The sequence below is a fragment of the Miniopterus schreibersii genome (assembly GCF_964146895.1).
Source record: "Miniopterus schreibersii genome assembly, chromosome: 19".
Lineage (NCBI taxonomy): Eukaryota > Metazoa > Chordata > Mammalia > Chiroptera > Miniopteridae > Miniopterus > Miniopterus schreibersii.
Genome location: NC_138119.1, coordinates 9,438,635 through 9,452,252, shown reverse-complemented (window position 1 = coordinate 9,452,252; position 13,618 = coordinate 9,438,635). Strand labels below are relative to the sequence as shown.

Genomic DNA, 13,618 nt, shown 5'->3' with positions numbered 1-13,618 from the left:
AGTGCAGAACTTTATTTTTTAACCCTCACATCAGCCCCTTCTATTTTTAAGGCCCAATATCTATGTTCAAAGCAATGAGAATTATCCAGGTATTTCATACACATCTTTCTTCACTGTTCTAACCTCACTTCCTAGAAATTTCCATACCACATTTCTTGGATAACTCCCCCTCCTCCCACATCAGATACACATAAATAGTGGGTGTTGAAAGAATGAGGGGGATTGTGTGCGTAAATTGCTGCCAGCTGTCTGAAGGCTTGGTTGTAATTTCTTTCCTTGAAGGGGTTTTTTTTGTGTTTGTTTTTTTTTACAGTTGACAGGGCTAGCTAGGGAAGGAGATGGGTCTGAATCACACACACACACACACACACACACACACACACACACACAGTCCTCAAGATGGAAGGAAAGGTTGGGAGATAAAGAGAGGGAATACAAGATGATGGAAATACCCACTTTTTTGTCCCTGGAACTCCAGCCAGGTGGTGAGGGAACCAGCTCATTCAGCTTCCTTGCCAGTGCCTTGGTCTCATGATAAATCACAGAGCTGGAAATGGAAAACCTGGGTCACTGGCCTAGCCCTAGAGAGCAGTTTGGAACAGAACTGAAATGAAAACTCGCGTCTTCTATTCAGGGTTGGAATCCTGCCTGGTATGCAAACATTAATAAGAAAAAATAGCTATGATGTATTGAATGCTTAAAATGTGCTAGGCAACAAATTAAACACGTCATATCTCATTTTGTTCTCACAACTACCCTATTAGGTAGTTATTATCATTAACCTTATTTTACAAATGAGGAAGCTAAAGGACGGAGTTGAAGTCACTTGTCAAAATCACAGGGCTGGAAACTGACCAAGGTGGGGGGGATTCAACCCAAGTCTCTCTTCCTCCAGAGGCAGAAATCTTAACCACTCTCTTGTAACTGGCCTGCCAGCCACAGCAGCGCTGCGCTGCATGGCTCTTCTGGCTGAATGGGACCCTAGGCAGTCACTCAGAGGAGACTGGGAACATCTCTCCTCCTGCCAGTGAAAATTCATATTGCTTAGTAGAAAGAAGCACTATCTTTTGCAATCCTAATGTGTGATAAAGTTTTGTATTACTAGCATCATTCCGGACCCTGCTCAGACGCTGCTTCTTTATGAAACCTTCTCTAGTCAAGTTTAATGAATCACCCCTCCTTGATGTTCCCCTTTGTGTCTTTATTGTAGCACTTACACAGCCTGATTTGTATGATGGGTTGATGAATGCCTTTCTTATCAGCTTGTGGGAATAAGTGAAGTCCCCTGAGCATTAGCTGCCTCTGAACTCCCACCGGTTCGTTTAGGAGCGAAGTCTTTACAGAGCCCCCTTTCCCACACAAGCGTTTCTGCTTGTCCCAGGGGTGTTTCCCAGTCCCTCAGGAACTGCTCTTGGTTCTGATCTCTGGCTCTGAGGCGCAGCTGCCACTTCGCCTACTACGTGCATGGTCCTCAGAGCCACGCATCCTCCTAGCCCTGCCCTGCTCCAGCTACTGAAGGGTGGATCCTTCATTTCATCTACGTACAGACTACCTTTTCTCTCTAGGTTACTCACGTGGCCTGGGTAACCAGGCGCATCCGCCTGGGCCTCAGCTTTGCCCACTAGGTTCCTCTGCTGCACTAATAATACAGTTCGCAGATTTGAGTTAATGAACTCGACTGTTTTCGCTGCATGAAACCAGCTTTATTATACGTGGGAACCTGCTTCTCTTACTTGCCTGTCATGTAGTCTCTTTAAGACCTAGTTTTCTCACTTATAAAAGAGGGTTGCCTTGCTGGGATGTTCTCGTAACACTGCTTGGTTTCTTATCACCATCTGGCATATTAAGGTTATTTCTTTGTTTATTGTCTATCAGTAGACTGTAAACACCACGAATAAAGAGTCTTTGCTGTGTTTTTTAAAAAACTGCTGTAGTGTATAGAATAGTGCCTGACACACAGTTGTCCTCCATGTATATTTAATGAATAAACGAGTGAGATAATGAATCAGAATTCTTGTGAACATTAGCAGGCCTTCGTCCAGTTGCCTAATTCTGCATAATGATGTACTTAAAAACTTAGTGGCTTAAACCAACAACCATTTTATTACATCTTACGATTTTGTGGGTCAGGCATCTGAACAGGTCTCAGCTGAGCAATGGGCCTGTCTCATGTGGTGTCAGCTGGGTCTCTCTGTGGTATTTATCTGAAGGCCGGTCCCAAGGTCTCAGAACAACTTCACGCGCATCGGGCACCGAGTGTGAGTGATGCCTCATGTCTTCATGCAGACTGCTGGGTGATATTTCTCAGGTGGTCTCAGAGCCTCTCCTTGGGGTCTCTCCAGCAAAGTGGTCCGAATTCTTTCACGGCAGCTTAGTGTATCAAGAGACTCAGGTGGAAGCTGCAGGATTCCTTATGCCTTGACCTCAGAATTTATGACCTAGCACTGCATTCTGTTGGTCAAGCAAGTCACCAAGACCAGCTAGATTCAAGGGGTGAAGAATTAGACCCCAAGTCTCAATGGGACAAGTAGCAAAGAATTTTCAGCCATCTCCAATCTACCACATTCCTTTTGGCCATAAACATTACCACATGCAATACTCACTCCCTCCCAAAGCCCCCCAAATTTCCTAACATTTACTGCATCAGCTCAGAAGTTCAGAATCTCACCATCTAAATCAAGTTCAGGTGAGGCTCCCGGGGTACAGGTCCTTAAGGATGGTTCCTCTTGACCTGAAGACCTCTTGGTCTGCCCTCTGGGCTCCTGGTTTGTTCTGAGTCATTTCTTTTTCCCCCCCATAAGAAATGGTACTTGTTTGCAGTTAGGCAATGTTCTTAGCCTGCTTCGTCCTAGTAGCAGGTTGAGGGTCCAGAGGCATTTTTTCTTTCTGCACTGCCTAATCCCTTTCAGTCCATGCTGGTAGAATTCAGTTAAAGACGTTGAGGGCATCTTTTGTACTCATTTATTATCAACTCCTCTAGACAAAAACCACACCCATGCTTTCTTCTGAAACATACTCTTCTCTACCTGGGGCTGCCTGTGAGGCTGCTTAAGATTCTTACAGGCATTTTATTTTATTATTTTATTATTTTTAATCCTCCCCTGAGGATATGCTTGTTGATTTGAGAGAGAGAGAGAGAGAGGCATCAAATTGATCGGCTGCTCCCACACGCACTCCTTCCAGGGATCAAACCCAAAACCTAGGCATGTGCCCTGACTGGAAATCAAACCGTGACCTTCTGGTTCATAGGTCACTGACGCTCAACCACTGAGCCACGCCGGCGGGCTGATGTGTCATTTCTTAAATGCAGTGCATGTCTGGCTATAGACAGAGCTCCTCTCCAAACTCAGTAGCCCATAATTTGATTTGAGACAAAACTAAATACAGCACCGACTTTGGGGTGGAGGAGGGCAATCTGACTTTCCCTGCCCTCCCCCTTTTATCCTGCAGGGACAGCAGCAGATTCTTTTCAAGACAGGTGGCCCGTGACCCTTGTCTCCTTAACTGTTTAAAAATGCTTCCTGGAAATACTCTAAGCTCCAGAGCACTGTGGCATGGAGGCAGAAGCTACGTGTTGAGGTTGGGGGACTCTAGACGAGGGGCCTAAACCGTTCCTCTGAACTCTCAGATGTTTTAATGTTATCTTGCCCTCCCGGCCCCGATTCTGTACTGACACTTAGGAGAACTAATCCAAGAGATGGGAAGCAGGATGACAGTGTGCCCCAAGAATACAAGCGCCCTCCAATCTCATCCATACTCGCATGCTAGGGTCCTTCCTGAGTTTAACTCCTAGGATACCTGAGAGAATCAGTTCATTCCAGAGAAGCCTCATTGGTCTGATCTTCAGAGAAAATGTTTCTAGGGACACACCGTGTAGAAAACAACCTGTATCTGAGCCTTAGCAGAGCCTTTGAGCCTTTGGGGTTCTCAGATTTATCATCTGTGACACAAGGATAACTCAGTCAGCATTGCCACACGTGGGCACTATGAAACTTTCTGCAAATTAAAGAAAGGCCAGTGGTGGTGCTAATAATAACGGTGGTTATGTCACTTAATAAAAAGGTTTTCTTTTAGAACTAAACAGGAGCTTCAGGGCTGTAAGCACGTTAATTATAGCGCGTCTGACTTGTTTAAACCTTGTTACAGAAATAGATGGAACATGGTCTGGGTCAGTGCCATCTTCAAAGGACCCTTTTCCATGATCTTAGAACAGTTACAGGGGAGATTCTAGGTCCTGGCGGCCACTGTCTTGAAGCTTTGCTAGTGCCCTGGGAAGTTCGGGAGCCCTCTGCCCTCTTGCAGCTGGTGGTAGAGCCCAGCTGCCTCTGTGCTCGGAGGAGCTGAAACCCATAGAGAGAGAGAGAGAAATGCCATAAAACCAGGGGTGTCCGAGACGGAGACAGCTGACAAGGCCGCAAGGTTTTATTAGGATGCTTCCCTTCCTGAGCAAGGGTCCTGCCCCCAAGTTAATGGTGAGACTGACATCTCCGAGCTCACGTCCTCTGACCGTCTGGTATGTGCATCCAGGTTCAGCCAGGATTGCGCCTCAAATCTTCCTACACTCCAGCCCTGGCTCCGGGGTTCCCTGTGGGTGGGGTGACGCCTCTCTAAATTCGCCCAGCAGTTGGCTGTTTTTTTCCGAAAGCCCCTCGGCGGGGTGGGCGAGAGACAGAGGGCTGGGCGCCCTCTGAGCCCGCTGCCCTTGTGCCAACATCACCAAGGCCGCGAAGGCTGGAGGGAGCGCGTTCAGGCGGCCGGCTCAGCCCCAGGCTCGGGCTGTGGGAGCCCCGCCTCCGCTCGCGGTTGACAGCTCAGCGGGTGCCGAGCGACTCGTGCCAGCCAGTCGCGTCCCAGCCCCGCGCTGCTCCCCAAACGGCTCCGCGCGCCGCCGCGGCCCCGCTGCGCTCCGCGTCCAGCTTCCCACCGAGAACAGTCCCTCCCTTGTGCCCGGCGCGCCGTTAGCTGCAGGCTCGGCCACGTCGAGCCCGAGCCCGGTTTTCGAGAAAGGCAGCGGGCAGAGCCCTGTCTCCGCGGACCCGGAGCCGCGAGCCGGGGAGGAGACGGCGGCCGCGGGCCGCGCTGGGGGCGCGCGGGGCTGCGCCCGTTCCCGGCGGCTTCCAGCCCCGCCGAGCAGCGCGGGGAGTCGGGCGGCGCCTGGAAGATGGAGCAGGCGCGGGCCAGGTAGGCAGCCGCTTCCCCCTCGCGCGTCCCGGGTCGCTGCTCCTCCCCGCACCCCCCGCCCGCGCCTTTACGCACAGGTCGCCCCTCGCCCCCTAGGGGCCTTGGACAGCTGCTTTTATTTTTTTTCCCCATTTTTATTTTTATCGCCTCGCCCTCCCTAATTCCAGCCCACGTCTCTTGGTGCCCTGCACATGTTCGCTTCTCTGGTGTTTCCTTTGCCTCAGGAATCTCCCCTCCATCTCGTCCTGATGTTAAAAATACCCACGAGGCTGCCTCATGGGGAGTTTTTGTAGAAAGGTTTCTGTGTGTTTTCCTTGTGGCACAGATGAGAGGGATCCCTGCGGGTTTTTCGGTGGCGATACCTATGATTTCTAGACACCTTGGGAAAGATCAGTTTTCCTTCTCGCCCTGCCACGTTTTCCTTCCTAACCTCACCCTCCACCCGGCACACAAAGGCGAGGCGCTGAGTGAGCAGAGCCAGCCACGCTCATCTCCCCGGCCTCCGGTTGGAGCTGACTTTGGGAGAGGAAGGGCACAAGGAAAAAACCCACAAAACACCCCGCGCCCTTCATTGCTCAGGCCGTAGGAGGTGCCTGGTGGAATCGTGCTTTCTGCACTCAACACTCCTTCCCCCGGATAGACTTTGAAATGGAGCTCACTCGGGGATGAGATGTGGTGTTGAGAGGAACACTTCATTTTTGTTTCCACTGGGAGGGTCGGTGGGGAGACTGCATTCGGAGGTGTTTCCATAGCAGATATTCCTCCGTCTCCAAGACTTCGCTTTGGAGAATTGGAGTGGGGCCAAAGAGTGTTCTGAGTCCTAAGAGAGCTCCGAGGCTGGGCAGACACAGAAAGTAAATGTTAACCATACTTGTGAAAACGACATGGGGGGGGGGGTTAGCCAGTTGTTCAGTAGGAGTGAGCTATATAATGTGAATTTTAAAGAAGGGGCCGATGGAAGCTTAGGCTGTGCTGATAAGTACACTATCTAGATTTACAACTGATTATTCTACCTTTTGCTCTTTTCTGCTCTTCTCGGGCCTCTCCTAGGGGCCTGGGCTCTCTTCTGGGCATCACTAGATAAAAGGAATGCAATTAAGACACAAGAGGGACCGAAAACCAGACCTTGAGGGGTGCCTGGAGGCCCCGGGGCTCTTTAGTCCAGAGAAGTGAAGACCTGGGGAAGGGGTTATATGGTAGCTCCCTGCAGATATTTGAAGAGCAGCTGCTGGTTGACAGAGTAGATCTATGGTATTTGGAATCTGTTATGAGGACAGACAACCAACGGGAACAAGTTGTGGGGAAGCAAGTTATGGCTGAGTGCAAGGAAAAAGCTTTTTAACAGTGACCTACCTGGGCAGTAAATAGATTCCTGACCCTGGAGTTGGTCAAGCAAAGGCTTGGTGACCACTTGATGGTAATGAGAGGGTGTATCAGGGGTTCTTGCTCTCTATGTGGTTTTTACCCTTAAAAAAGTATTATTAGCTTTTTTGAACTTTAGGAAAATCACTAATCATATGTGTATTGTCCAGCCAATTTCACAGACTGAGCATACCTATGTAACAGGCACTCAGATTAAAAAAAAAAAAAAAAAAAAGGAACACCCCTGAAGCCCCTGTGACCTTAAGGATAACCATGATCCTAATTTTTAACACTGTGAATTAGTTTGGCCTGGTTTTGAACTTTATGTCACTGAAATTATCCACTGTGTATCTGGCTTCTTTCACCCAGTCTTATGCTTGTGGGATTCTTAAAACATTGTTGTGTGTCGTCGCAGTAGTCCATTCATTTTTGCTTCTATGTAGGATTCTATGGTGTGTAAATACGTCACATTTATTTATCTGGTCTGTCGTTAATGCGCTTTCGGCCTGTTTCTAGTTCGGGGTTATTATGAATGGTGTTGCTGTGACCCTTTCTGTACTTGTGTTTTGATGAACGTGTGTACACATTTCTGTTGGGTAAACACATCGAGTAGCATTGCTGGGTAATAGGAAGCGCATGTTCAACCCCAGTAGGTACTGCCAGGTGGTTTTCTAAAGTGCTTAGAAAGAGCGTTCCAGGGGGACAGAGACACAGCGAGGCGCTCCACGTCACTAGCGGTCAGGGACGCGCCGACTACAGCCACAGCGCGTACCACTGGCACATGTCGAATGGTGGCACTGGAAAGGACTGAGAATGCCAAGTGTCGGTGAGGTGAAACAGCCAGAAGGCTCACTTTTTTTTCTTTTCCCCCCTACCCACAGTAAGAAATGTATTTACATTACAACCACGTGTAATATGTCACTCTCATATATCACTGAAACAAGTGTTTCTTGTAACGACGCTTAAGCCGTGTGTTTTGTACTCTGATCTTTTCTACCCTGTTATTTTTCTTAAAAAAAAAAAAAAAAAAAAAGCTGACATGACTCACTAAGTTTATTTCACCACCTCTAACGGGTCACACATGGAAAAGTCCTATAATCGGTATCGTAACTGATGTCTCAGATGCGCGCTCACTCGCAGCTGAGACCAGTTCTTTATGGAAAATGTGAGGGCCCCGTGCAGATCGGGCCCTGTGCTCAGTGCTCAGGGTAGATCCACGAGGGAGGCTGGTCCCTGCCTTTGCGGGTTTCCCTTCCTCACTGTGATTCTGATGGAGACAGGCTAAGGCACACGTGCATCGGCAGCTCTGGGGGCACCGTGAAGCAGCTCAGCTTGGACAATTCAGAGAATAAAAATACCCGGAGAGCTGCCATTGACTGAGCTTGCACTCATTAGCGGGTGTGTTAATTCCTTTGCACACTTTATCTTACCCAATCCTCAAAACCCTGTGACGTATAAGGTAAACGTTACACTCATGTTTAGGCCAAGAAAATGGAACTTCAAATATTAAATAATATCCCCAGGTAATGCACCCAGCTGCGGAAGAAATATGGTCTGGAGCTATTTGACTCCAAAGGCTATGCTCTTAATCGCTTTGTTTGAGTTGAGTCTTGTAGGTGACTCAGTCTCTGAATTGGTTCTGAAGCTGGTCACTTGACCTGACTGTGCTTAACCTGAACTGCTTGACCCGAACCACTTAACCTGCCTGCGCGTAAGCTTATGAGCAAGACTGTGATTCTATTCCCAAGTTTTAATTCTCGGCGGCTCTGGAAAGCCCCCTCCCTGCAGGGTCCTTCACGTGACCCACATACTGTTTATCTTGCCCAGTCTTCCAGAAAGGGACAGGGTGCTGGGTATTTGAGTTCTCCAAGTTAAATATCCCCTGTCTCCAGCTGTACGCATCTTCCCTGCCACAGGTCAGTGGGACTGTTTTTTCCCAGGGGTGTTGCCTCGCTGTTACCAGACTCTGTGGTTAAATCATTCGGGGAGAGCATGGTCGGTTCTGGAATAACACATTTCACATGAATACATAGCCTAAGCCTTACAAAAAGCTGGTTTGGTCACTAATCAAACTGATACCCACGACTAGGGGAGGAGCTGTCAAAGGTATGAGCTCATGACGTGTGAGGAGCCTGGGGATGCGGATCGTTGCAATCAGACAAATGATTTCTTCTACTGCTCTTGAGTTTTAGTGTTCATCTCTCTGGACTAGCAACTCCCTAGGACCATGGGGGCATTCCAGGGCCTCTGTTTGTATTAGTATTTTTTTGGTGCTGTCACAAGTCACCCCAAACTTAGTGACCTAAAGCAATGCAAATTTATTATCTTGCTGTTCTGGAGGTCAGAAGTCTGAAAATTGGTCTCCTAGGCTAAAATTAAGGTGTGAGCAGAACTGTGTTCCATTCCTTGCTTTTTTCCAGACACGGCATCACTCCAGCCTCTGTTCATCTCCTCTCCTCCCCTCATTCTTTCTCTCCTGCTTGTCTCCTACAAGGACCCTTGTGGTTACATTTGTCCCAACTGAATAATCCAGGCTAATCGCTCCCTCTCAGAATCCTTAGTCCCGCATGAAATCCTTAGTCCTACGGAGGAGCAGTCACAGGCTCCAGATAGCAGGCACGTGGGCCGCTTTGGAAGGCCACTCTCCAGCCGACCGCACTGGGAATCGCTGGAAAAGTCATTGCATTCTCTCCGCCTTTTAGGTGGAAATGCCCTGTTTCTAGCATATGGGAAAGCTGAATACAAGTCAGGTGAGTCATACGTGACCCTTACGCAGTCTCCCTGAGCACATAAATCAAGGAAAAGTGAACTCGAAATGTTTAAGGGCTACCTATAGGAAGGTTAGGAAGGAAAACAAGTTAGTCTGTTTTGTTTGTCTTGTTTTAACCTGCAATTTGATTTAATAAAAGATGAGCATTGATTGTATTCGCCTGCTGTGGCTGTGAAAATTTGGAGAAGGGAAGTAATATCCAAGAAAAATAGTGGTTTGGTCTCACAATTCAAGAACTTTGATTTTGTTTTTCTCCCACATAGCTAACGAGTAGTCTTCAAATAAGACGAGATACAGTTAAATTGCACTTAAATGATCCCATTGATATAGATTATTTGCATTTTTTCTGCTCAATATTAACTCTTAAGCTAGAGGAAGCAAGGATGTTGATTTCTCTTTGAATTCATGGTGAGTTAGCAGAGTCCTGTGTACTAATAACGCATTGTGACAGCCAGAGATAGAGTCTCCCCCATTTTATAGATGCAGCCGCTCGGGCTCGGGAGGCTCAGTAAGCTTTGGAGCGTGAAGATCAGGTTGATTTCCGTATCTTTGCTCACCCTGGTGCTGCAGCTTTGCATTTTAGGGCATGCTCCTTTTCATAATTCTATCATCAGGACATCTTTGGACATTGGATTTCCTGTTTAACAGTCAGCACTTCTAGCAGTTCCTTTTTTGCATTTGGTGAAGGACTATTTCTGCCTTCACAGCTCGGATCTGATTTAAGTAGGACCATACTTGGATTTTGGCTTGAGGAATTCATCTCAAGCCGTGCTTTCACCCCCACTTATTTCCCACATACTAGATCCAATGAGCCTCCCTCCCCCCTTCTTTCAGTTTACATGTTAAGGCGGGATTTAAAATGCCAGAAGACTGGGACAAGGTTGTGTTTGTCTGTGAGAGGATAAGTTGGCTAATTCTGCTCCATCACAGTGCCCTCTCCACTCTGGGGTGACTCAGGGATAATTTATTCAAGGCTGTGTGGAGCACCCATTCATTCAGTGGATGCCCTCACTACTCCTATTGAAATTGACCTTATTTTATAAATAAAATTCCCAATTGGGCTCAGAACATTCCACAAGTTGTCTCTGGCAAAAACTCAAATAGCATTTAAAGTTAGAAGAAAGTCCAGAATAAAAGAGATGTCATGATGACCCAACGTGGCTCTATCGATTCTATTTTAAAGCGTTCAAATGCTCTGAGGACTTGTTTTCCTCCGTCTTAGAACATCTTCTGCGTTCTGTGGTCAGCAAGACGAGCGTGATCTGAATTTTATTTTCTCTCCTCATGGCTGAAGCACTTCATTAGTCATAAACTATAATAATAACTTGTGTTTTCATTGCACTTTAATAGTTTCGAACACATTTCCTTTCACCTATGTCATTAGTTCCAGCCCTTTTCTGCTTGTTGCACTCTGTAGAAACTTCTTTCTCGCTTGGCTTCCCCAGGGCCCTAGGGAAGGGGGGGGTGTCTCCTCCTCATGGCCCAGGTGGAGGGGAGTAAAGAAGCAATAGCTGCTGATATGTAGAAAACATTGATTGACTGAGAAAATTGAATAAGTCCTAGAATCTCACACAATTGAAGAATGTATTTATTTTCCATTTCATAATGTAGTATATTACTTTCCTAAATGTTGAATAGCATGTCATGTGGAATAGGACATTACTTAGTCATTCCCCTATACTAAAGCCTTTAGGTTCCCACTTCTTAACTATTATGTACATTTGATAAACATCTAGGTGCATAAAGCATCTTCTTTCATAGGTTTGTTTTTGAATGATAAGTGTTCAGAAGTAGAATAGCTATATCAAACACTTCTGGTTCTTGAAAATACATTGCGGTTTGCTTAGGGTTTAGAATCATATAACTCACACTAATATAGAGGATGTTACATTCAATTTAAGTATCTCTTTCAAGACCTGAGTCCCTTTATTGCAGAAGGGGAAATGGAGGCACAGACTGACTTACACTAGGATATCCTAGGTGAGTCAGTAGCATCAGTCCCAACTTTGAATTCTCTCTGTGGTAAAATGCCTCACTATTGCTATGATCTCTGTTACCAATTTGAGGTGTTTCCTGAAATAAACAGAATATTTTAATATAAGAAAGTAAAAGTGGATATAATTTACATCAAAAGTGTGCATATATATTAGGATGTTTATTCCGAGGAGAGAGAAAAAAAAAAGACATGCTGTGTTTGGTTGTAGGATTATGGACAACACTGTTTATTTATTTTTAATTTATCTTTATTGTTGAAAGTACTACAGGTGTCCCATTTCCCCCCCCCAATTGACCCCCTCCACTGTGCTCCCACCCCCCCTCCCCAGGCCTTCACCCCGTTATTGACTGTGTCCATGGATTATGCATATATGCATATAACTTCTTTGGTTAATCTCTTCCCACCCTCCACCCCCTTCCCTCTTCCCTCTGAGATATGATCGTCTGTTGCCTGCGTCAGTGTCACTCCTCCAGGAAACCTCCTCCACGGGGATGTCCCTCCCGTGTTTACCCTGCGGCACCGGCTGTGGGCCCGAGGCCGCATCTCCGAGATCCAGGTGAGATCCCCCCGCATCTCCGCCCCTCCTCCCGGTCTCAGTGCTGCTTCAGTTCCCTGGTTGTGGGGCTTCTGTTCAGCCGGATCTCAGGAGGCTCTGAGTGACGGTGGTTCTGTAGTTTAGTTGTAATTTTGATGTGGTTGCGGGAGGCGGTTACCTACGCTGCCGTCTTGTTTCCACTACCTGGGCAACACTCTTGATATCCTGCTTTAAAACCAAGTCAATGTATGTTTTTATATCAGGCTACATTAATGTCCACCAAGCGACAACATGTAAAGTTTGGAACCGAGCTGGTTTTGGAAAGACTCTTGTGCGCTCCTTCGCTTGGAGATTTCCAGATTGTTGGTGCCATGGGCGGAGCATTGGTGCTGGCAGACCCAGGGCGCTGGCTGTAGAGCGTCATTTTATTTACCCTGAGCTAAAATTATTGTGAGTGGGCCTCAGTATACCAGTTCCCACTACACACTAGCCTTGCCTTCGCTAAGATAACTTTGTGGATCCTTCAGAGGTGCGTCTCAGCGTTGCCTCCTTTGGAATTATTTTTGGGCCCGAGTTCTGTTTCTCATCTCCGCCAGGTCTGTAATGTTCACACTCTCTCCTCCTTACTCACCTGCCTCCTCCTCTACTCTTCCTCATTGCTGAAAAATGCATTCCCCAAAACCTTCGATTTCAATAATGTAAAGTCAAGGTGCAAATAGTTCATTCAGTATTATTTCTCTTTTGTAGCGTTCACACAGGCATGTGACCTGAAGAGCAACTGAAAGTAAATACATAAAAATCTTTATCAATATTGCCTTTATCAATATTGCTTAGTAGCATTTTTAAAAAATATATATCTTTTATTGATTTCAGAGAGAGGAAAGGAGAGGGGGAGAGAGAGAAACATCAATGATGAGAGAGTCATTGATCAGCTGCCTCCTGCACGCCCCCGACTGGGGATGGAGCCCGCAACCCGGGCATGTGCCCTGAGCGGGAATCGAACCGCGATCGCCTGGATCCTATGTCGACACTCAACCACTGAGCCACGCCCAGCCGGGCAGGTGGTATCATTTTTAAATTTTTTCTGTATACATTTCTCCTTTCCAAAATTCCTAGAAGCAGCCTGTGGTTCTTCTCAAATCACTAGAATCAGGCACTACTAAGAAAGGAAACAGTAGAAGATATTGTGAATAAAAAGACGAAAGCAGGAAAAAGTCACCTCTCTGGATGTTTGGTCTTGGGCTCTGAGATAGGCTGAGCCGTTGCCCGGCCTACCCCAGTGCTTTGCGAGTGGTGCTTGTTCATGAAAACTGAGGGGCACAGAATGCATTGCCAGAACCCAAAGCAAAAAGCACAAGCTAAGTTTTAGAAGTGGGTGGAGAGCCCATGCACCATCCCTGGGTGACGTGACTGAATTTAAAGCACATTATTTTCATGTCTCTTTTAAAACAGTGAGTGATATCAGCGTATTGGCTGATTCGGGGGGCTGGGAAGAGAATTCATTAGATATTTGGATGTCTGATAACCTCATAGGTCAAAATGAGGAATATAATTACTTGAACTGCCTTTATCTTTTTACACTAGTAAGTGGTTTTTCTGAGCCTTGATGGATGGCAGCAAGAAAAATAATGTTAGTTCCTTTTAGGATGAAGACTTAGTGCAGGAGCAAAGTAGGCCATAAAACTCAACGTTGTTGCAGATGCACAATAACGCTTGTAGCTCCCTGCAGCTACTGAGGACTTAGCACTCCAGAAAAACTGCCTCCCGGAGCCCC

General features: G+C 46.9%; 1 protein-coding gene across 9 annotated transcripts in view; it reads left to right on the top strand.

Moving 5' to 3' along the window:
• The window catches only part of PDE4DIP (phosphodiesterase 4D interacting protein), a 190,042-nt gene that overhangs the window by 66,989 nt on the left and 109,435 nt on the right, over nt 1–13,618 (top strand). Inside the window, exon 1 of one of the 9 annotated variants that reach the window (XM_081120337.1) lies at nt 5,105–5,181. The exons of the other annotated variants lie outside the window; for them this stretch is intronic. Within the exon in view, the coding sequence (XP_080976463.1) occupies nt 5,162–5,181 (20 nt within the window). The 5' untranslated portion in view covers nt 5,105–5,161. Of the gene's footprint in view, nt 1–5,104; nt 5,182–13,618 lie in introns of those variants that run through there. 9 annotated transcript variants of the gene reach the window in all.